Here is a 24,626-nt window from a genome sequence, read left to right as displayed (position 1 = left end):
CAGGCCCTCAAGTCCCCACCAGCACACATACAGGTAGGGACACACTCATCTGCAGCTACACATACGTAGTGAGATCAGCTCTGCATGGTGAGGCTCGGCTAAATTCCTAAGGCACGCACACCCCTCTGGAGCGTAAACCCAAAATTATACTGTTTTGCGCTGCACAGAGAACTGTACAGCGTAAGCACGTGAAATTTGCCCCCTCCCTCAATGTGGAGAGGAATATACACAGCTTTCTGCCCCAAGTTATGCTTTCCACACACTAGTTTTAGACAAAACAAAACAAGTTTATTAACTACAAAAGATAGATTTTAAGCCTTTATAAGTAATAGCAAACAGATCAAAGCAGATTACCTAACAAATAAATAAAACTGCAAACTGTGCTTAATACACTAGATAGGTAGGGTAGGGATTAGCAAATTCTCACCCTGAGTGATAAACAGGCTGGCAGATTCTTAAGACACGAGCTGCCTTGGCTTTTCAGCTTGGGTTTCCCAGGTTTTCATACATAAGCTAGAAATCCCTTTAGCCTGGGACCATCACTTCCCTCCAGTTCAGTCTTTATTCCTCAGGAGTTTTCAGGTGTGGTGTTGTAGGGAGAGTGAGGTCCCATCATGATGTCATTTTCTCCCTTTTATATCTTCCTCCCACTTGGTGAAAAGCTCTTCTGCTGGGTCAAAGAGTTCCCATTGTGTAGTGCTGTCTCTGAGAGGTTTCTATTATACACAGTTCCTGGGGTAATCGTTGTGCTTGTGTGCATTTTCTCAATAAGCCAATATTGTTTGGCCTTTTTACTGTTGTACCTGAAAGGCTGCTTGTAGGGGTTTTCAACTTTGCAACATGTTTCAGTAACACATACGTAGCCAAACTTCATAACTTCACATACGACTTCACATACGACAATAGCACATACAATCCAATGAGATGTTAATGTCTAGCAGATCAAGACTTTTAGAATGATACCTCACAAGGCATACTCTGTACAAAATCCTCATTACATGACAGTGGTGAATGTTGGGATGCCAGGGTGTCTCAATATGTACAGAATATACACCTCTACCTCGATATAACGCTGTCCTCGGGAGCCAAAAAATCTTACCGCGTTATAGGTGAAACCGCATTATATCGAACTTGCTTTGATCCACTGGAGTGCGCAGCCCCGCCTCCTCGGAGCGCTGCTTTACCGCGTTATATCCGAATTTGTGTTCTATCGGGTCGCGTTATATTGAGGTAGAGGTGTAATACCTTTATTTGGGAATGAAAAGTTCTTGTTACAGAATGCCTATCTGTTCATTATGCATAGCTTTTTTTTCTTGTTCAGGCATGTGTTTTCCCATAAATTTGGATGAAATACACAGCGATTGTGAGTGGGCTAGGTACACAATCTCCATTTTGGGGGGGGGAGGGAGGAAAAGTCATGTTTGCTTGTTCATGACCAGATGACATTATTGTTCACTTGGAATTATTTCTATATACCCTGAGGTTTATAGTCTCACCCTTTAATGTCCTGAAATTTGTGAGGCATTGCTAAGGGATAAAGGATTTCCCGTCTTACTCTGTTCACCACGTGAGCTGTTACCAGTGACAAATGATTTCTGGGCAGTGAGTCGAGAAGGACACAGATGTCAAAGCTATGAATTTGTGAGCTGGCTGCTGAGTGCTTCTGTCCAATCAGCATTTTGTTAATTTCACCTGTGAGATGGAATAAGTATTCAATTATAGCTTCAGTCAGAGAAAACTAAATGACACGTGTCAGGATTGGATGGGAAAAGGTTAGGAGTGGGTCAGACAGAGGTGGAGTGGGGAGGGTTTAATTTTTAGAAACAACAAGGAGGATGGGGAGTGAAACTGACCAATATGATTAAAGACACTTATTTTAAATATTTACAGACCTACTTTCCTATAAATCATGGGATAAATGGGGTGAAAGGAGAGACTTTAACTGATAGGAACTTGTGTCGTTTGGATGATCTAAGTATCAGAATCAACATTTACATCTCTGGCAAAAGCTCTTAATTTTGTAAAGCACTAAGATACCATGGTGATGAGCATGGTATAAATCCATAGCCACCATGGGATGTGTAATTATTACAGATAATTTGGAAGTCAAACATCCATTTAGGTCCCTTTATAAGGGTATGTGAAGTCATGTTGTTACCAAATGTAAGAATTTAAGTCTTACGTTGTTGCATAAAATTGTTAAAATCCCATTTGCAGGATAAGATTAAAAACAACTTAAGCATAGCTGTACCTGTTCCTGCTATTTGGGGGGGGGGGGGGGGGGGAGGGAGAAATCTTGAGTCTTGTCTGTTTTTCCAGAGATGTTCCTGTTCTAAAAATCATTACGGTGGGGAAATCCCCAGTAACTGCAGAATCTCTTTTATGGTCTGAGCAATATTATAAAAGGGCAAATAGTTCTACAAACAGTGGCACATGTGTTATGGTCCTTTGCCCATGTGTCCTGGCTGTGGAACACTGTCTTGTACATAAAGTTAAACAAGGCTTGTTAATTCATGTTTGGTTGATAAACTAAAGATGATTACATTTGGGCACTTAGTGTTTACCCTCCAATTGCTGTTTAGAGCTTACTCTAGGCTAATCAATCAGAAGTTTTGCAGCTGATTTAGAAGTTTGGCACACAGTGGAAGTAATTTTAAAGCAATTGGATGGCAGACCTGTATTATTTCAGGCTTAACATACAAGGCAAATCATCTCCCGTTGACACAATGGCTCAGAACTATGGACGCGATCAAGGTAGTACAGTAACTCCTCACTTAAAGTTGTCCCGGTTAATGTTGTTTTGTTATGTTGCTGATCAGTTAGAGAACATGCTCGTTTAAAGTTGCGCAATGCTCCTTTAGAACGTTGTTCGGCAGCCGCCTGCTTTGTCCACTGCTTGCAGGAAGAGCAGCCCGTTGCAGCTAGCTGGTGGTGGCTTGGAACCAGGATGGACTGGCAGCCCTCTTATCAGCTTCGCCTAAGTTCCCTGTGCGGCAGCCGCCCAGCAGGCTATCAGTTGCCGGCAGTTCAGCTGTCCCTCCCCACCACTGCCATGTGCTCCTCCTGCCCTCTGCTTTGGAGCTGTTCCTGGGAGCCTCCTGCTTGGTGTGTGTGGGGGAAAGGAAGGAGGGGGCTAATGTCAGGGTGTTCCCCTGCTCCTGCACCCTGCTTACCCCATCTTCCATAGAGCAGGGAGGACAGACGACAGGGCTCAGGACAGAGGGAGCTTCCTGGCAATAGCTGCTGTCTCAGCTTGCTGATCTACTTAAAAAGGCAATGTACTTAGAGTGGGGTCAGCAACTTAAAGGAGCAATGCACATCTCTCTCTCACACACACATTGTGTGTCTCTGTCTGTCTGCCATGCTGTCTCCCCTCCTTCCATTCGTGCTGCCTTGTAAAGTGAGAGGCTACAATGTGTTAACCCTTGAGGGCTCAGCCAATTGCTAGTTCATCATTTAGCAGTAAGGTATTCCATGCGAAATATCCCACCCTCTGACTTCACCACCTCAACTAAGCTTCACAATCATCATCGCTGTGAAATTGTTTGTTTAAAACTGATACTGTCTGTGTGTGTATGTGTGTGATATATATATAATATATAAAAAAATCTTTTGGTCTGGTGAAAAAAATTTCCCTGGAACCTAACCCCCCCCCTATTTACACTAATTCTTATGGGGAAATTGGATTCGCTTAACATCGTTTCACTTAGTCGCATTTTTCAGGAACATAACTACAATGTTAAGCAAGGAGTTACTGTATTACATACCTATTGCAGGTTGCCATTTCCTCCCTCACACACTACAATCCTAGTGCCACCTGCTTGCTAGCATGTCCTTATATACTGTACCACACTATTGCTAAGAGCTGCAGGATCTGGCCAATACACACACACACAATTTTGAGAGTACCATCACAATATTCCCTTCCTCTGCTGGGCCTGGAAGCAAAATTCCTAATTGTTTTGGAACCCTTCCTGCAAATCTTATTAGCCAATTCATGGAACAGCAGTAACATTCAGGACATTTTGCTTGCTTCGTCCGTTAGTTATTACATAGTCTGCATTCTCATTGGGGTGTCCCTTGTGATCCAGGAGGAGGCTCGGAATGCTGGGAGGCAAAAATTAACAAAATGCAGTTTGCAAGACTCTCTGGCACAGACCAGCAATAGGGGAGCTTTGAGAAACTGCAGCCCGTTGTCACTTGCTCCAGGAAACCACTCACAAGCCAGATGCTGGTTTTGTGTGACAGCTGTCAGGTGTGTGGAAAGCAACTGATTTGTTGCAAACAGTACATGTTGGGCTGCTGCCCTTTTAGCTCTCATCATGTTGCCTTTTCCTGTTGAGTTAATCAGAGCTCTCTCTTGGAAAAAGTCAATAGCTTTGCTTCAGTTTCCTCATCTGTAGAGTGGGGATGATAGTCTCCTAATCAGTGGGGTGTTAGAGTAGTTAATAATTAGATTTTACAAATATTGTTAATTAAGGCTATTTAAAAGCGCTAGCCAGAAAGTATAGTATCTGTTAAGAATATTACAACATGTTTGCTTATTTATGTAGAACTTTTTCCAACTGTCAAAGACGATGCTTTCTTACTGAATATTTTGTATGAAAGAGAGTGGCTTCTTTAGCAAAGATGCCTTTTTATTTATTTTTTTTAAACCAAGGAGGACTTCCTTTGGAATAAACCTGCTTTTGTTACACAAAAGTACCTTTCAGTTTACTATTGCGCTTCAGTGGCCTAATGGATAAGGCATTGGCTTTCTAAGCCAGGGATTGCAGGGTCAAGTCCCATCTGGGGTGACAAATTATTTGGGGGGAGGGATAGCTCAGTGGTTTGAGCATTGGCCTACTCAACCCAGGGTTGTGAGTTCAATCCTTGAGGGGACCATTTAGGGATCTGGGGCAAAAGTCTGTCTGGAGATTGGTCCTGCTTTGAGCAGGGGGTTGAACTAGATGACCTCCTGAGGTTCCTTCCAATCCTGATATTCTATGATTCTACTATTTCCTCTTTTCAGTGTATTAAAAAGAAAAATTACATAATCTCTTTGTATATTTGTCTTCCTATACATTCCCCACATCTCACTGATTCCATCATGCTCATTCTCATAAAGCTTAAAATTTCAAGTATTGAAGATGAAATCAATTTTACAGTTAACCAGATGTTGGAAAAGAAAAGAGAAACCTAGTTTGAATTGTATTACCTTTTGTCGCACTTCTCTGTAAAAACATTAAAACGGTAAAGTGCCCTGCAATGTGTTTACTACTTATATTTAGACAAAAAATGTCCGGTTGTGTGTATTTATTAATGATAAATCCTCCAATAAAGGCTTAACATCTCACCAGTGGCAAGTAGGAAACTTCCCTGTGGGGAGAATCCTAGCCATCTATTCTGCAAAAGGTAAGGTGGTATTTTAACTTCTAATTCCAATGTGAGGATAACCTTCTGGCTGATGCAGTGCTGTTCTCCAGAGACTGCAGACTGCGGTATCCAGTGCTACTGCTGTTCACAACTTTTCCAGTCAGCAACTGAGTGAAATTGCCACAGAACCAGTTTCACTTCTTAGCATATGTGCAGTGTGCTTCAAGTGGCACGTGACCAGGATTCATCGTCAAATTCAGTCCACTGATTGGATCATTGGCTTCTCCGGCTTGGGTCGGGTGCTGGCAGAGAGTGCGATGTGAATGCTGGTCCATGACCTCCCACAGTGAAACTGGTGAACTGTTAAACAAGAGTGTCAGTCACCCACTGCTGTTTGGGAAAGCGATAAGCAGAGACAGATGCTGGTCCTGTTCATGGGAAAGGAGCAATCACAAATGGAAGTTGTGGAGTGGTAGAGTCCCAAATGGAGTGTGTGTGGGAAGAGACTTCTTGAAGATAGGAAGAAGGGGGAGAGAACTCCTCCTCCTTTCTGGCAGTCAGAAGGTATTTCTTAAAAATGCCATCAAACATCTATCAGCCAGAAGCTGATATAAAAGATAGACAGCACTGCAATAGGCATCACATCATTCTTCCCCTTTCTGGCGGAGGACATTTCATGAGGGATTTGCCCTTTGACATTGCTAGTAGGTTTGCTTCAGTTTTCTAAAGGCCTTTGGCTAGTAGCTGCCTGGTAAATTTTCAGGCTTTGGTATACTCACTTATGGGTAGTTTCAGCATAAAAGCCGAAGAATGCCCTATGGCCCAGGGCATTCTCCATGGAATGTTTCCCCTCCATATCCTGACAACGTGGTTCAACCATAGAGGTATCTTCTCCTGAGGCATGTTGCCAAGGTGGTGTGGGGAAAACTTCATATAGGCAATGACTTGTTTATACTGCTCTATATACAATCACTGAAATGTAAGTACAATATTTATATTCCAATTGATTAATTTTATTATTATATGGTGAAAATAAGCAATTTTTCAGCAATAGTGTGCTTTGACATTTATGTATTTTTTATGTCTGATTTTGTAAGCAAGTAGTTCCTAAGTGTGTAACTTAGGGTTACTCAAACACATCAGACTCCTGAAAGGGGCACAGTAGTCAGGAAAGGTTGAGAGCCACTGGTCTAGCCTATCCATATTCTGTGGCTAAAAGGACTTCAGCCTATTAAACTGTTTGTTGGTTGGATCCCTGTGAAAGCACTAAAATCAATTCCTTTTTTCATTTGTTGCTCATTTAAAAAACATAAAAGAGCATCTGAATTCTCATTCTTTTTTCACCTCTAGTCCTTTCTGTTTGTTACAGTCTATCCAGACATCTGCACCATTAGCCTGGTGGCTATAGGTGATAAGAATAAACATGCAGATAGACTAGCTTTCTGGGATGATGTGTATGGCTTCAACATGTCCTGCATGAAGAAGGCTGTAATTCCAGAAGCTGTTGTGGAGGTAGTGGATCCAAGCACACTTATATCTGAAGCCAGTGTCGTTAAGGTACTGTACCAAATACCTCTATAAAATAAAAACACTAAAAAATGCATTCTTCAGGTTTTTTATTTCCATTCATAAATTCTCAAACATAACTATATTTTTAATATGAAAAGATTAATAAAGCATAGTTAATCTAGAGAAATCCTGGAACAAATGCAACAAGGTGTTCACAGCATTAAAATGGCTTACTTTAAATATCAAATACTAAGTGCAGATTCTAAAGTCTGTTTAGGAACTTCTGGATCCATATATATTAAAGTAGTAATCTTAAACTTTTTTTTCCCTCTAAATCACTTTCCCTTCTCCAGGTCTTTCTTCCGCCCCCCAGATCAGAGGAAATAAACTGGTTATATAATTTTGCAACTTTAACTTGCTACAAATTTCTGACTTTCTTGTCAGCTTATATCTTCAGGTTCTCCTGAGAACCAGATTGTGCTGTCTTTTCATAGTGACAGTGCAAAGGAGATGAGTGATTACAAAGTAAATAGCTTTCATTGTAAACAGATATTGTGATTCTTATTTCATGCTGATTCATTTAATATTGTATGTCTGCTGGCTGAGGTTAAATTCTAGAACACTCACTTGTCTGAAATTTTAATGTGTGCGCTGAATTGCACGTACAGTTCAAGCCACCTCAGTAGGAGAAAGGGTTGCCAGGAAAGAAGTCTTGGTTCCTGTTGGATGTAGATAAAACAGGCTTGTCTGTGGGCAACTGGAGAGCTTTGGTGAAACACCATCCACCCCTTCTTGTTTTTTTCCCCTCCATCCTGGAGAAAAGAGGCTATACTTCAGCAAGAAATTTTAAGATTGTAAGGAGGCAAGACAATCCAACTAGGTCCATGTTCTCTGTTTTCATTAAAAGTTGTTGCTGTCTTTCCTTCAGATATTTGAACTCTTAAAACCTATGTTAATTAATTTCTTCTATAATTTCCCTGGATAGTTACTTCTGTGAAGGAATTCTGTCCACATACTTTTAGTGCCCAAGGCTCCCCTAGCTTAACCTTGTATCTGATAAGAGACGAATGTATCTTGTATTTATAAACTTTATGCCAGAGGCTAAAATATGGCCAGCGGGCTGGCTGTCTTGATTACAAATGTTATACTTGCTGAATTATAACCTATCCAGGATGAGTTAGCAATGACTTCAGAATGTGCTGGTATGCTGCCAACTCAAAATTAACATGGAGCTATGGGCTGTTCCACAACAGCCTGAAATACCTTGCCTAAGCCAGTTTTATACAGCCATATGTCCCAATATCATGTTGGGGATGTGTCTATATAATTACATCCAGGGGAAAAAATGGTAAAAACGTTAAAGTTTCAGAATTAAGCGCTCAGAAGTTAGGAAATGCCAGTAGCCAGTGTAGCCTTTATTTGCCCCCCTTTTGTATTTGCACCAGGAGACAGTCTTTGATTACTTGATCACGTGCTATTTGACCACCTGCCTCATTCAGTGCCCAGGAAAGATCTTTCTTACTGAATAAACAGCTATTAAATATTTAATTCCATTCTCCTTATTCTGTGTGTTCCCATGCTTTATTTGCTGCTCCAGGCCCTGCACTGAATACAGAATTATTAATTTCCTCTTGGGCTTTTCTTTGCTGCTGTCATCCTAATTGCTTGGCGTTTACAGATATTATTGAATTTTTCAACATCCCTGTGAGATGGAGATGGTGGTATTATTCCCATTTTACGCATGGGGAAACTCAGGTATTAGTTAAAGCCAAAATTGTCTAGTGTCCGCTAACTTTGGGTACCCAGATTGAGAAGCCTGGGGCTAGATTTTTTCAGAGTACTTAGCATTTTATAGCACCCTTCATAGCTCCAGAGTAGAGTTCTTGCTGATGCAGTTGAGTGCTCAGCACTTCTGCAAATCAAAGTCCAGGTGTGTCTGTCTGGATAACACAGTGGCCACCTATAAACATTTTGGTTCATGTGTGTCAGAGACTGGGATGTGGACAGTCATACTTAGTAATTAGAGCAGGAATCAGTAGCCAGGAATTGGAGCCCAAGGTCAGAGCTGGAGTCAGAGGCCAGATGCCAGCATGAAGGCTCAGTCAGATTACCTGTAGTGAGTCAAGGCAGGAGCAAGGCTGGGAACAAGCAGAAGCAGGACCTATCACAGCTGCTGCTTCTGGGCTTGAGAACTAGGCTGCTGACTCTTCTAACCACTCAGGCAGTATAGCCAGTTAGGCAGCCTACTACAGGCCAACTGCACTTGTTAGGTTGCCCGGAGACTGGTTCTGTTGCAGTGCCTGATTCCTGACAGTGTGATTTGCCCAATATCACACAGGAACTCTGTGCCAGAGGCAGGGATAGAATCCAGTTCTCCATGGCAGTACTTAACTGCCGTAAGTATTAGCCCATCCTTTCTCTTCCTGCCTTAATTCTGGCATTTCCTAACTTTAGAGTTCTTGATTTTGCGGCCTAGTGTTCTTCTAATGTAGTATTTTGGGATGTAACTTCCTAACCTCTTATAACTACATCCTGTAGAACCATTCCGACCCCCACATGGGTCATTAGCAGGGTTGGGATCTTTAGATCTGCAGGATATGTCATCTGTCACTTGAACTAATGGAATAGCTGGTAGCAATAGAAGGCTGTTCTCTTTTCTGAACCTGCCACAAAAGGGGGATGGAGACACATTTTGCCAGTGAGTTTCACAGTTATTTGTTAGACAGTAGAGGAATATTGAAGCTTGAGGAATATTGGGTTCAATTTTAGGTTTTCTAGGGGAGTGTTCTCTAGTGGTTTTAGACCCTGCTCTTGTCCTTCTTCCTGTTCCTGACCTTCCCCTTCTTACTGTTTTCAGACCTTCTCTGATCTTGCTTATGTCTCCCCAACTCCTGTTCCTGTCCTCACCCTTCTGCGTTCCAATGTAGTTGTTTGCTCCTTCTCTTCCTCCTTCCCACCACCAGCTGAGGGGAGGAGGGAAGGGGGCATTGATAGCACAGGAGAGGCTATTCCTTCACTCTCAGTTCATGTGCCTGGCAGCACCTCGTGTGAGGAGCTGTGTCAAAAAGTCCAGCTTTGCCCCTGCAACCTAGGGTGGAGCTTGCTCTGTGAGGATGGTGCAGTTTAGTCAGTGCTAGAAATCTGTGGGGATACAGCATGCTCAGTGCAGACAGAATCTTTGGAAAATTTAGCTGCCCAACTCCAGCAAGTTTCTGTGAGATTTATTCCTAGGCTTATAATTTTGGCATATTTGGGTGAATTTTTACATGGTTAACAAAAGGCGCATCTTTGATACAAAGGCCACCCCCTACCAAATTTCCTGCTCCAAAAGGTGGAGGTACTGGTGCTTTTTATTGAAACCACTGAAGCAATGTTTAACGTGGACAAATCAGACACCTGTTCTGGAAAACTTCAGCCTGAGCAGTCTTTTAGGATAAGTCATAACTGAAAACAGGTAGTGTCTTAACTGTAGGTGTTGCTCCTTACTCTACCTATAATAGAACACTAACACTGTTTCTGTCATATTACTGAACACACTAGTCTTAAAGTTAAATATGTATTTACTCTATCAAATAGTGCAGTAAGCTCTTTTTAATATATACCTTTAGGGACAATCATTGTCTGAGCTGTATAAGGTGGCCAGGGTATCCGTTCATAAAATAGTCCTGTCATCGTACAGCTCCAATATAATATAAAAACTCTTTTTTACAGTTTAAATTTATTCTTTTTACATAATTTTTAGTAACAATAATATCTTTTTAAAATAAATCCATAAATCTTGAGCTCCTTTGTTTCTTAGTGTTCATTGCACAAGCTGTAGTAAAATTAATGAGGGAAGCAAGAATGACATTACAGGTAAACAATTTTAATCAGTAACTGTTCCACATAATAAATGGATTTAAAATATTTAGGAAATTATAAAAATGTTCCTATTCATCATAAGATTATTAAAGGAAATAGTTTAGTACGCTTTCCTCACATTAGCTGTTCATTAATTTTGAGTATTGCCTGTTAGAATTGGGTTCAGAAAAAGTGTAAAGGGTGTACAGCATTGAGAAATGGTTTGAGTATTACATGATCAGCTAAACTATAGAAGAGTATAGGCATTAGAAGTGTACTCTTTTTAAACTCAGTAAAATGTTCAGTTATCCTTCGTTGTTTGCTAAAATGTTCTGGCCGTGCTGCACAAATTTTGAATTTTGAAAGCAAAACAAAAGAATCCGTACGATGCATAAATAGTGCGGTATTTTCTGAGCTATGACAAGATTGAATATGTAATGGGGCTCTGTTAATAATGGTATTGAGTTTTCTTACTATTTTCAAATTTTTAATTCACAGTATGCATACAGCATAGCAGGTAGCTACAACGGAGGTTCCCCATTAGGCCTTGTCAGTATTCCTCAACTGTAACCTGGAGGACTGTTTGGTTTTTTTTTCAAGGTTTGGAGAGTAGAAGTCTCCATTGTTAACCATTCTTTTCTGCTGAACCTGCCAACATTGGTGCCATTTAATAAGTTCTTTGAGATATGGGCAAATGTCCATGGAGAGCTAGACTGAAACCAGCAACTCATTCAACTTAGGCTTCTGTTGGCCAAGACATCCAAATGGGTATAGTCTACATTACTACCAGCCTTAACAAGACTTCAGCCAATGGTGAAAGGCTCCATATCCCAACTTCTATTTAGTGTCTGTCTTTATGTTAAGTTTAAATGTTTGGGGATGATCGTTATAGACAAATCTTTGTGGATTGCACAAATATTGCTTAATTATATTATAAAAGTTCTACGTTTTTTTTTTTTTTGAAAATTCTAATAGGTAGCATTGTTTACTCTTTCCAACGGATGAGTTGAATCAGTAGTGTACTATGAGTTGTCTTTTTTTTTTTTTTTTTTTTCTTCAAGGGGGGTGTAGTTAAGTTCATCTGAGATGTATTTTTTAATTCCGATTAAACTATTTAATGTTAAAATTGATGTTTCACTTTTTTGATAGCGTATAGACTGTCACACAACATCCATTCCAGATCTGGAGTTTTCATCGGATTTCACCCTAACTATTACTGAAAATACTGTGTGTACGGTAAGGCAACTTATTCTTTCTGCATTTGACTAACGTTATCCTTGATTGGCAGGCGAGTGCATTCATTGAAGTGCTGATGATAAATGAATGTAACTATTGCCATTGACAGTTCATCTGTGCATTTACAGAGGTGTGAAACTGGTCCTTTAAATAAATTAACGCAGAGCCCCCAATAATAGTCTGGTTCAGTGAGGGAAGTAAAAGTGGGCATGGTCATTGAAAGCTATTTTTTCTTTTGTATCTTTTTTCTGTTGCCTCGAACTGTGACTCTCTCCCCTTCCAGCCTAGTCAGAAGAATTTCCTGTTACTACAACTTATATTTCACTAGCATAGAGCTGAGTGGGAAACGTTTTTCCCATCCTGTAATATTTTCAAGATTACAAAATGTTCCCATTCCACATCAGGACAAATCACTTCCCCTACTCCCACCCCCACACCCCCAAAATGAGAGATTCACCCTATCATAACAAATGTCCTGGTTGGTAGGACACTCACTTCAGATGTGGGAGAGCCAGTTTCAAGTACCTGCTCTGAATCAGGTCAGTATAAATATTAAATTAATTTTTAATGGGCACTTGAACCTGATTAATGCAATAGGGACTTGGCGTGGCATTGATGTATTATTTTTATCATTAAACTTTTATGCAAGGAAACTTTGGCAATGGTTTGAGTCCTATATTTTGTTCTGAAGATTGGTTATTCACTTTTAAGAGTGTTTACAGCCATTAACCAATAAGGCTCTGTTTCCCAACTCTTTCTAGTCCTGGTCCCATTTTTCCTGAAGGGCACGGCCAACAATGTAGATCTTCCTATGGAGGGAGAAGCAAGCTCTTAAAATCTAACTGTTGGTAGTTCTAAAAATCAAGGTCAAGACCTTAAATTCAATCGAGTCATTAATTGGGAACCTGTGTTGATTAGCAGTGTGTATTACTGCTGCATGTTGAATCAGCTAGATCTTTTTCGTTGTCTGTTTCATTTCTGGATATGATGTATGGAAATAGTCGAGACTGTCTGTCAGTCAAAATATATGGCTAAATTGCTATATCTGAGTCTGTTAGCCAGGGGAACATTCCCCATTCCCATCTGTAGAGGGAAGGGGACATTTTTTAGCTGTTACTATTTGGGTATCCATTATTCGTGGAATCCGAAAGGCCTCCAAGATTCCATACATACAGTTTTCACAAGATGGTGGGTGAGAGGAAGGTTAAAGCGTTGGCTTCTTCACTGAAAGTTTTATTACTTTTCACCTGCATTGCACCTGTTTTGTCTGCATTTAGCTTTAAACAGTTGCTGATTGCACTCAGGCACTGGAATAGCTGGAGAATATAATGTTGTAAAATATCAAACTTTTTCTAAACTCCTATGTATGTATATAGCTGTTTGTACTACTTTTGTCTGTCATCCCGAGTCATGAGAGATACCTAATTCATTTATTGCGCATCTTAAGAGGCACCTTACAAGGCTGTAGAAAACATGTAATCAGACTATTTAATATATACACTCCATGTGTAGAATTAAGGTTGTTAAAATTGAATGTCCAATCTCTTGGAACTTATCACGTCAACCTTAATGTTTTCTTACAGTTTTTTATTTAATCATTTGTTATGGTAGCACCCAAAAGCATTAGTGAGGGCCATTGCTCTTGTGCAGGGTGCTTTCAGTAGAAACATTTCTGTGGGCTTGTGTTCACAGCAAGTTAAGTGAGCTGCAAGCCAGTGTCTGAATCCACAGCACACTATCTTGCCATGTGGACCCGCTATGGCGCACTAACAGTTCCGTAACTGCTGTAGTGCACTTTGCCGTACCGTTGGAATGATGTATGTCAAAGCACGCTATGGAACTTCTACCCTGCCATAGCAGGGGCCACATGACGAGTTAGTGCATGGCAAGCTAATGAGCTGTAGATTCACATGCTGGCTTGCTGCACACTAAACTTGCTGTGTAGACAAGCCCTTTTTAAAACATGTTCGGAAGTACAATGCAAAACTATAGATCAAATATACAGGCATAGCCATCTGTCACAGGCACTGTGCATGTAAGTGGAATAATTTTTAATGCCTGCTTTTCTTATTTAAATGTGTATTTCAAATGCAGCCTTGCAAAATAATCATCAAAAGATTCAAGTTCAAGCACAAAATCTACCAGACCACCTATTACCATGATGTAGACAATAGTGAGGGGGAAAATCTAGTGAAATTTTACTTTAAATTACCCTGGGAAAGCAGGTGCATACAATTTTGTAAAGTTTTCTTAATGTGTAACTGCTTGTTAAATGTATACCATAAAAATAAGTAGGAAAGTGTGAATTGCTGCAGTGATGTTACATTTTGAATTTCCTGTCTTCTGTGTATCTGATTTCTCAATTAAAATTGCATTTTTGTGCATTTTTTCCAGTTAATGTGTATTATAAGGCATTCTTTTGTATCACTTTATGAATGTCCATATCAAATTTGATTGAGAAGTTTGAAATAAGAAAGGATTTGCCTAACAAAAGGGTGATCTTTATTAATGGGCTATTGTAATAGGTGCTGAAAGCACAGTCCTGGAGCGTGCTGTGCATCTTAAACTCAAATTGATTTTGGTGGGAGTTGTAGATGCCTGCTATCTGAGCAAGTGCTCAGTACGTCACAGAATTGAGGACAGAGGGGGGCAAAAATGAGTATGTAAACAGTAATATGAAGGGACAACAGCCTAGTGTACATGTTAAATTCCATTGCTTTTTCTATATTGATTGCATTTCTAAAATGATGTGCATTTCCTCTGACATGTGCAGTCACAAATTGGGCAAAAGGAGATGTATAGCCATATAATAAATACAGAATTAAAAAACTCACATTAATGTAATGTTAAAATTGAGAAAATAGCTACAGTAGACCGGAAATCTTAAAATCTAACCACTTCCTAGCTCTTCTACATGTACCTCCCTATAATGCTATTGGCCATGTGTGTCAAGAGGTGTAAAAATATGCACTGTTGGGTGTTTCTCCATGTTTTTTGTAAATTGAAATGTTGTGGTTAACACTGTTCTCTTGTTCATCGAATGTGTGTCAAGCAAAGTGAAATGTGCAAATTCTCAGTGCAATTCTGTTATATGCATAAACATTTCATAATAAAATGTTAAATATTGCCTAATTAAAAAATTGAAGACATTTTATTTTTTAACTGTGACAAAATGATTTCTTGACCTTGTGACCTAATAAAAATGCTGGTGTAGATGACACTGATTTCTTTGGCCTTCTTTGAATAATTATGGTCAGTTAGAGAACTCCACGTGGTCTTTGTTGTCTTGTATTATTTAATAGAACAAAACAGGATATTGGTTAAAGTATCATTTTCTTCTAATACTGGACCTTTACAAAATCGCCTTCTATTGTTGTGCAACTCTTTTTTAAAGTAATGTAGGTTAGATGTTGACTTAAGTTTTGAAGCTTTGTGAGCTCCAGTGGTTTGTTTCTGGAATTTTCTGATTAACATAAGTCTTAAAAAAACAAGTAGAATTCTCAAGTATTTTGCACTTAATCATGTCGGATTATTGACATTTTATGAGTAGAATTTCCACTCCTTTTATGATGGAGTGTGGAGGTTTAGTTAGAGGCTGACAGTCCATCTGTCATATCAGGCTGCCTAACCTTGCAGTAAATGAACAATAAAAGTCCATCATTTGTATTGGGAATTTTTGAGGTACAGTTTTGTGCTTTGAAAACAGCATTACAAGACTTCCCTTGAATGCATCAGCTTCTACTTTTTTAATATGCTATTTTATATTTTACACTCTAGGAAGAAAATCTAAAAGCTTTTTTTGTACCTGATAAAAGAGAGTGATGTACGTACCTGCTCTGACTTTTCTTGTTCTTTAACATAAAAATGACATTGTACTTTGTTGTATGCAGTGTTGTTGTAACTGTGTCGGTCCAAGGATATTAGAGAAACAAGGTGGGTGAGGTAATATCTTTTTATTGGATCAACTTCCGTTGTTGAGAGAGACAAGCTTTTGAGCTTACACAGAACTCTTCTTCAGGTCTGGGAAACTTAGTGTCACAGCTAAATACTAGATGGGAGAGATTGTCGAGCATAAGTAAACACATTTCAAAGGACTATGCAAGGTGAGGTGGCCTGTTAACAGGCCTCCAGTCATGGGGAGGAAAGAAGAGGAGGGGGAAGTAGTTGTGGGTGGGGTGTTAATGGGTTATAGATAGTTGTAATAAGCCATAAATCCAGTGGCTCTATTCAGTCCATGATTTTTAGTGTCTGGCAAAGTTATGGCTGTGACATGGTACAATCTAGACTAGTGAGTAGTAGTCTGCCCTCTAGCCTGGGGTGCCCTTTCCACTGTTTTGCTACTGTAGCCTCCCATCAGGGCTGCTCACAAACAGCCTGCAGCACGTAAGTTACTCACAGCTATGTCCGGGTGCACTTATAGCCTGCCAGTCACACCTAAGCTCTCACTAGCCTGAATTACATTGCAGGGGAACCCCAAAACACTCCCAGTCCCAGATTTCCCCCCAGAAATGTACGTCTTGTACTGCCTAGCCCTTTCCCGGACAATACAAGCTTATATAAAGTCCATCATTTTTATTAATAGCAATAATATGCACAAATCTTATCTCAAACAGAGTTTCCCAAACGTTTCTATTAAAAGACACTGGTTTAGATAAACTTGTTTTATTGTTTTATTAACTGCAAAGAGAGATTTTAAGTGAATACAAGTAATGTTCTGAAAGAACTCAAATGTGAAGTTGTGGAACTGTTAACTAAGGTTTGTAACCTGTCCTTTAAATCGGCTTCTGTACCCAATGACTGGAAGTTAGCTAATGTAACGCCAATATTTAAAAAGGGCTCTAGAGGTGATCCCGGCAATTACAGACTGGTAAGTCTAACATCTGTACCGGGCAAATTAGTCAAAACAATAGTTAAGAATAAAATTGTCCGACACATAGAAAAACATAAACTGTTGAGCAATAGTCAACATGGTTTCTGTAAAGGGAAATCGTGTCTTACTAATCTATTAGAATTCTTTGAAGGGGGTCAACAAACATGTGGACAAGGGGGATCCACTGGACATAGTGTACGTAGATTTCCAGAAAGCCTTTGACAAGGTCCCTCACCAAAGGCTCTTATGTAAATTAAGCTGCCATGGGATAAAAGGGAAGGTCCTTTCATGGATTGAGAACTGGTTAAAAGACAGGGAACAAAGGGTAGGAATTAATGGTAAATTCTGAGAATGGAGAGGGGTAACTAGTGGTGTTCCCCAAGGGTCAGTCCTCGGACCGATCCTATTCAACTTATTCATAAATGATCTGGAGAAAGAGGTAAACAGTGAGGTGGCAAAGTTTGCAGATGATACTAAACTGCTCAAGATAGTTAAGACCAAAGCAGACTGTGAAGAACTTCAAAAAGATCTCACAAAACTAAATGATTGGGCAACAAAATGGCAAAGGAAATTTAATGTGGATAAATGTAAAGTAATGCACATTGGAAAAAATAACCCCAACTATACATACAATATGATGGGGGCTAATTTAGCTACAACAAGTCAGGAAAAAGATCTTGAAGTCATCGTGGATAGTTCTCTTAAAATGACCACGCAGTGTGCAGAGGCGGTCAAAAAAGCAAACAGGATGTTAGGAATCATTAAAAAGGGGATAGAAAATAAGACTGAGAATATATTATTGCCCTTTATATAAATCGATGGTACGCCCTCATCTCGAATACTGCGTACAGATGTGGTCTCCTAATCTCAAAAAAGATATACTGGCACTAGAAAAGGTTCAGAAAAGGGCAACTAAAATGATTAAGGGTTTGGAACGGGTACCATAAAAGGAGAGATTAAAGAGGCTAGGTCTCTTCAGCTTGGAAAAGAGGAGACTAAGGGGGGATATGATCGAGGCATATAAAATCATGAGTGATGTGGAGAAAGTGGATAAGGAAAAGTTATTTACTTATTCCCATAATACAAGAACTAGGGGTCATCAAATGAAATTAATAGGCAGCAGGTTTAAAACAAATACAAGGAAATTCTTCTTCACGCAGCACACAGTCAACTTGTGGAACTCCTTACCTGAGGAGGTTGTGAAGGCTAGGACTATAACAGAGTTTAAAAGAGAACTGGATAAATTCATGGTGGTGAAGTCCATTAATGGCTATTAGCCAGGACGGGTAAGGAATGGTGCCCCTAGCCTCTGTCTGTCAGAGGGTGGAGATGGATGTCAGGAGAGAGATCACTTGATCATTGCCTGTTAGGTTCACTCCCTCTGGGGCACCTGGCATTGGCCACTGTCGGTAGACAGGATACTGGGCTAGATGGACCTTTGGTCTGATCCGGTACGGCCTTTCTTATGTTCTAATGCTGAATAAAAGTCAGAAATGATTACAAGACAAATAAAGATAAAAAGCCACTAGTGCCTAACTTTACTTGAGTTTTTCTCACCACATGCTCTTAACACTCTTACTGGCCAAACTCCTTAGGCCAGGACCCCTTCTTCTGTGTAAAGGCTGCTTCCTTTGTTCCTTCTGGTTCAGACACAGAGAGAAGTGGGGTGGGGGTCCATTGGGGTGTCTGCCACTTCTTAACATAGTCCTGTCCTCTGGTTGAGAATCATTTCCAGCTGGGGCATGGCACCAGGCAGACTTTTCTTCCTGCCATTCAATAGCCACTTAGCAGGAAATGGCCTATTGACCTTGTTTACACCCGGCTTGAGGAACTGGTTTGGCCACTCCCCAGACCTGGAACATGTTTTAGTAACATCATACAGTGGAATCTTATAACTTTACTGTGACGGCTTTGGTCACAGAGACTCCCTCAATTGGGATACCACTGAGGACTAACACCCCTGCTAGAGAAGGCTTCTCTCCACACCCGTCTTGCTGAGCTGGATACACCAGTTGGCAACAGCACAGACAAAGAGGTTGGGCCAAGCCCCCTGCAGTTTACAGAAACTAAGATTCACTTACCCCAGGGGCTTCTCAGTTAACAGGGACTTTCCCAGAACCCAGTATTCAGTCTTTCTGGGAGCCTAAATCCGCAAGGAATCGGTTTTACTCTGTATAGCTTATACTGGGTAAACTCATCAATTGTCCACCCTCTAGAACACTGATAGAGAGATATGCACAGCTGTTTGCTCCCGCAGGTGTTAATTACTTACTCTGGATTAATTAATAAGCAAAAGTGATTTTATTAAGTATAAAAAGTAGGATTTAAGTGGTTCCAAGTAATAACAGACACAACAAAGTAAGTTACCAAGCAAAATAAAACAAAACACGCAAATCTAAGCCTAATACAGTAGGAAACTGAATACAGATGTAAATCTCACCCTCAGAGATGTCCTAATAAGCTTCTTTCACAGACTAAACTCCTTCCTAGTCTGGACCCAGTCCTCTTCAGACCAACGTTGTGGTTTATGACCTGGGTCCAGCAATCGTTCACATCCTTGTAGTTACAGTCCTTTGTTCCAGTTTCTTTCAGGCATCTCTTTAGGATGGAGAGGCCATCTCTTGAGCCAGCTGAAGACAAAATGGAGAGGCTTCCAGGGCCTTTTATATTCTCTCTTGTGGGCAGAAATCCCTTTGTTCTTCTGTGCAAAATCACAGCAACAAGATGGAGTTTGTAGCCACCTGGACAAGTCACATGCCCATGAATGATTCAGCTTTTTGCAGGCCGATGCCATTGTTTACATGTTAATTTGAACGTTCCCAGAAAAGCTCAGATGTGGATTGGTGTCTCCCAAAGTCCATTGTCAGTTAAAAACAACAAGGAGTCTGATGGCACCTTAAAGACTAACAGATTTGTTTGGGCATAAGCTTTCGTGGGTAAAAACCTCACTTCTTCGGAGGCATAGAGTGAAAGCTACAGATGCAGGCATTATATACTGACACATGGAGAGCAGGGAGTTACTTCTCAAGTGGAGAACCAGTGTTGACAGGGCCAATTCAATCAGGGTGGATGTAGTCCACTCCCAATAATAGATGAGGAGGTGTCAATTCCAGGAGAGGAAAAGCTGCTTCTGTAATGAGCCAGCCACTCCCAGTCCCTATTCAAGCCCAGATTAATGGTGTTAAATTTGAAAATGAATTTTAGTTCTGCTGTTTCTCTTTGAAGTCTGTTTCTGAAGTTTTTTGTTCAATGATGGTGACTTTTAAATCTGTAATAGAATGACCCGGAAGATTGAAGTGTTCACTTACTGGCTTATGTATGTTACCATTCCTGATGTCCGATTTGTGTCCATTTATTCTTTTACCCATGAAAGCTTATGCCCAAACAAATCTGTTAGTCTTTAAGGTGCCACCAGACTCCTTGTTGTTTTTTGTAGCTACAGACTAACACGGCTACTCCCTGATAATTGTCAGTTAAGTGTTTCTTGATTGGACATTTACTCAGAATAGTCCTTTCTCAAGAAGCTGACCAAATGCTTCATTGATTTTCAGTAGCATCAAACACATTGAGATACAAGTACATAGCCAATATTCATAACTTAAAATACAAAAATGATACACATATACGGACAGCATAATCATAACCAGCAAATTACAACCTTTCCATAGACACCTTACTTGACTTCCTTTGTACCAGATTTGGTGCAACTATAGGACCTTGGTTGCAACAATGATGTATACGGTCACAGACCATGTCAATAACGTCACACTTTGATACAGTGTTGCTACACATATTTTACCAGAACAATAATAACCAGCAAATTGAGTTCTCAAATGATCCCTCAAAAGGCATACTTTGTACAAAGATTACTACAATAGTGTGCAAAGGGTGAATACAGGGGTACAGTCTATCACGATGGCTCATTTTTTGAAAGTGTTCTGCAGGTTTCCTTTGAGGATGAGAACTGATAGCTCACATATAGAGAGATTGCTTTGTGAAGAGTGTTCTCCCACAGATGAGGTGGTGTTCGTCTTTTTTCATTTTCCTGTGTGTGTTCATTCATGAGCATAGTGATTGTCTGGTTTCACACACACAGCTGTATTGGGGCACTTGTACCTCACTCTGTGCACTACCACATGCTGATATAGGCATGTGTTGGACCCATGGATCTTGAAAAGTGTGTTGGGAGGGTGGGGGGGGGATTGATCATTGTGGTAGTGGAGATGTCTGCTGATTTTGCATCTGTTATCCTGATAGGGTTCTGTGCTACTTTGAGGTACTGTGTCCTAGTTTGTGAGGCGCTTGCTGCTGATCTTGGAGAGATTAGGACATAGTTTGGAGTCCAGAAGTGGCGGTTCTGATAGAAATCTTTCCTGGATGGGGTCCCCATTGCATATGGATTGTAGGTGTTTGATACTCTGTATTGGTTCCAGTGTGCAGTGGTAGGTGACAACTAGGAGTGTGCAGTTGGAGGGGGTTTTATTTCTGTATTGAAGCAGGTTCTCTCTGGGTATTTTGATGGCCCATTCCCCAATTTATTTATCAATTAAATAAATACGATAAATTCATGCTGAATCCTCTATCAAAAACTTGGCATCAAAGGCTGAGTTTCTATATAAAGAGAATTACGGGGTGGGGAATCTAACTTTTGAGGCCAGGCTTTTTCAATATAGCACAATAGGTCAGCCTAAGTAACTTAAGAGACTATCATGTTCAAGAGATGTGGGGCAGATATACACTAGAAAAATTTACATTGGTGCAGCTGTACGCTGTAGTGTGTCTGGTGAAGATGCTCTAAGGTGATGGGAGAAAGCTCCACGAACGGCTGTAGCTAGGTTGACAGGAGAAGCTCTCCCACCAATACGCTGGCGCTTAAGTCAGTATTGCTGCATTGCTCAGAGGAGTGGATTATTCACACCCCTGACCAATGTAGTTATACTGAAGTTATTTTGAAGTGTAGACCAGGAATTTAAAATCCAGTCTCATTTAAATTAGGCATATTTGAAATTTTTTCCCAGGCTGACCTTAAATATGAGTTTAATTTGCTGCCTACAATTAATCCCTCTGTTTTAATAAATCATTTAGTTATAAATGGGAAACCTATTTTAAGAGAAGTTTATCTATCCAAAACATTTAAGGTTGTTTTGTTTAATAAAAATAAATGTTTTATGCTGTTTTGTGTTTAATTAAATTCCACTTATCCTAATGCAGCTTGACACAAATCATGAGCAAGAAGTTAATTATCTAGTAAATCAGGGGTTGGCAACGTTTGGCACGTGGCTCGCCAGGGTAAGCACCCTGGTGGGCCGGGCCAGTTTTATTTACCTGCTGACGCGGCAGGTTCGGCCGATCGCGGCCCCCACTGGCTGCAGTTCGCGTCCTGGGCTCTATTTAGTTGTAAATCAACATATTTTAGTGATATATCAGCCAACGAGTGTGTGCCTTTCTTCAGAAAATAACTGAAGTACAAATGGAGAAGTTGATTAAAATTGATGATTTAAATCACAGCTTTCCACTTGGTGCTTTTAAATCAGGCCATGTTGCCTTTAGTTGACTGGTATGTCAATTGAAATATCATCAATCTTGCACTTCCTCCATTGCAAGTGTTACTGAAGTCTGATTTCAGGTATATTCTAGAGGATTGATTCATCCTTCCTTCTAGAAGTTACCATTTTACTCCACAGTCCCTTGCTCCCAAGAGCCCAGCACTTCATCAATTTCTGTCAGCAAAACTGGCACACCAGTGTTTATTTTATGAGTATCTTCTAAAAGCAACTAAATGCAGTACATGTGGATATTTTGTATTAAATGTAATGGAGCTGACTGGGCCATGAGAGAAACACTGAAGTTGGGCAATGAGGACAGTCTGTGAAGACAAAACTGAAATAGATGCCAGAAAAGTAACACATTATTAAATGTAACATTGCTGAAACTGTGATTAACTTCATTTATTTGGGGGGATAGGGGGAAGGCACTTAAACTATTACATAGGTGGAGAAGATTTCAATAACATTAAAATTATAAGGTGGAAATAAAACGTTAGTAAGATATTTCAGATAGTTAAGTAATGCAGATTAACGGAGAGATTTAGGGACTATCTCAATTGCTATTAAACACTTGTGTTAGCTGACTTGAGCTCCTGGGACTCAAGCTGCAGAGCTATAAAACTGCAGTGTAGCTGTCAAGGCTTGGGCTCGAGCCTGGGGTCAGGGATCCTCCCCGCTAAAGCCTAGGGTTAGTAGAACTCAACTTAGCAGACCCTGGATTTGTTACTCTAGGGCTTGAACGTCTACACTCATTTGTAACCACAGGTTAGGAATTGCTGAACCCAGGGTTCCAAACTGGGGCTACAGCATCAACACTGAGTTATGTAGGTCCGAGTCCAACCATCCATATCCCAGACTTTCTAGCGTCCTCCCAAAATGTGGCCGCTTTAGCTTTTTGTTCGTGGTGCGGTGTGGGAAAACTTGACTGTCCAGAGAACAAAGAAAGTCAGCCCACGAGATTGTGGAATACTTTTGACAGACTCCCAGAGCATGGGTTCAGTGGGGCTGCATCTACACTGCAAAGCAATAGAGCTTGAATGCTAGGTTCCAACTTGACTCAGACTTGGACCATCCCCATGGGATCCTGGGACTCTAGGTCTGAGCCTTGGGTTAGCATGATTTATGTGGAGATGGAAGCGAAGGTAGGTTTGAGCTTGAGTTTGAACTCTGGGCTACATAGGGTGACCAGATCACCAAAGACAAATATCGAGACGCGGGGGGGGGGGGAGTGACGTGGGGGGGGCGTGGCGGGGGGGCGGGGCCAAAAAAAAAAAAAAAAAACCCTTCCTCCGCAAGCGCTGGAGGGAGGCCCTGGGAGACTCAGGGGAAGCGCGGGGCCGGGGTGAGTGAGAGCCCGGCCTGGCCCCGAGCAGGCAGGACTCAGTTGGTGGTTGGGAGAGGAGGGGGGCGGCCCATGGGGCCAGGCAGTGGCTGTTCTCACCCCCGGGCAGCGGGACTCGGCAGCAGCCGCTGCTGCAGCTCCCACTGCCGCGGGGGAGGAAGCGGCCATGGCGCTCCGCGGCTGCGGCGCCTCCGAACCCCCCGAGCCGGGGCCTGCTGCGGGGACCCAGCAGTGCACACGCTGGGCCCAGCCCCTGGCCAGTCGCGTCTGGGCTGCTGCCCAGCTGGTGCTATCCCGCGGCGGCCCCGGAGTGGGGGCAGCAGGCCCCAGCCCCCCCCGTCCCGCTCGGGTCCCGGAGGGGAACGAACGGGGCTGGGCTGCCGATGCCTCCGCCCCGGGGCCGCCGCGGGATAGCACCAGCTGGGCAGCAGCCCAGACGCTGGCCAGGGGCTGGGCCCAGCGTGCGCGCTGCTGGGTCTCCGCAGCAGGCCCCGGCTCGGGTTCGGAGGCGCCGCAGCTGCCGAGCGCCATGGCTGCTTCCTCCCCCACGGCAGTGGGAGCTGCAGCAGCGGCTGCTCCCGAGTCCCGCTGCCCGGGGGGGTGAGAACAGCCACCGCCTGGCCCCGCGGGCCGCCCCCCTCCTCGCCCTACCGCCCGACTGCGTCCTGCCTGCTCGGGGCCAGGCCGGACTCTTACTCACCCTGGCCCCCGGCCCCGCGCTTCCCCTGAGTCTCCTGGGCCTCCCTCCAGCGCTTGCGGAGGGGGGAGGAAGGGTGAGCCCGAGGAAGAGGCGGGGATTCGGGGAGGGAGCCAATCGGGGGAGGAGGGGGCGGAGTCGGGGCGGGGGGGGGGGGTGCGAGCACTTCCGGGCTCTAGGCTCCGGGGCATTTCCTTGTTTGTCCGGTTGTCCCGACCGCATGTCGGTCGG

At 41.9% G+C, this 24,626-nt stretch overlaps 1 protein-coding gene across 1 annotated transcript in view; it reads left to right on the top strand.

Moving 5' to 3' along the window:
• Window positions 1–24,626, top strand: part of PRMT3 (protein arginine methyltransferase 3) — a 106,328-nt gene that overhangs the window by 54,865 nt on the left and 26,837 nt on the right. Inside the window, exons 12-13 of the mRNA XM_054026514.1 lie at window positions 6,725–6,912; window positions 11,854–11,940. Of these exons, the coding sequence (XP_053882489.1) occupies window positions 6,725–6,912; window positions 11,854–11,940 (275 nt within the window). The remainder of the gene's footprint in view (window positions 1–6,724; window positions 6,913–11,853; window positions 11,941–24,626) is intronic.

Source organism: Malaclemys terrapin, chromosome 4 (assembly GCF_027887155.1).
Source record: "Malaclemys terrapin pileata isolate rMalTer1 chromosome 4, rMalTer1.hap1, whole genome shotgun sequence".
NCBI classification, from domain to species: Eukaryota; Metazoa; Chordata; order Testudines; family Emydidae; genus Malaclemys; species Malaclemys terrapin.
Note: the sequence above shows the minus strand (reverse complement) of the source record. Positions and strands in the feature narration are given on the sequence as shown.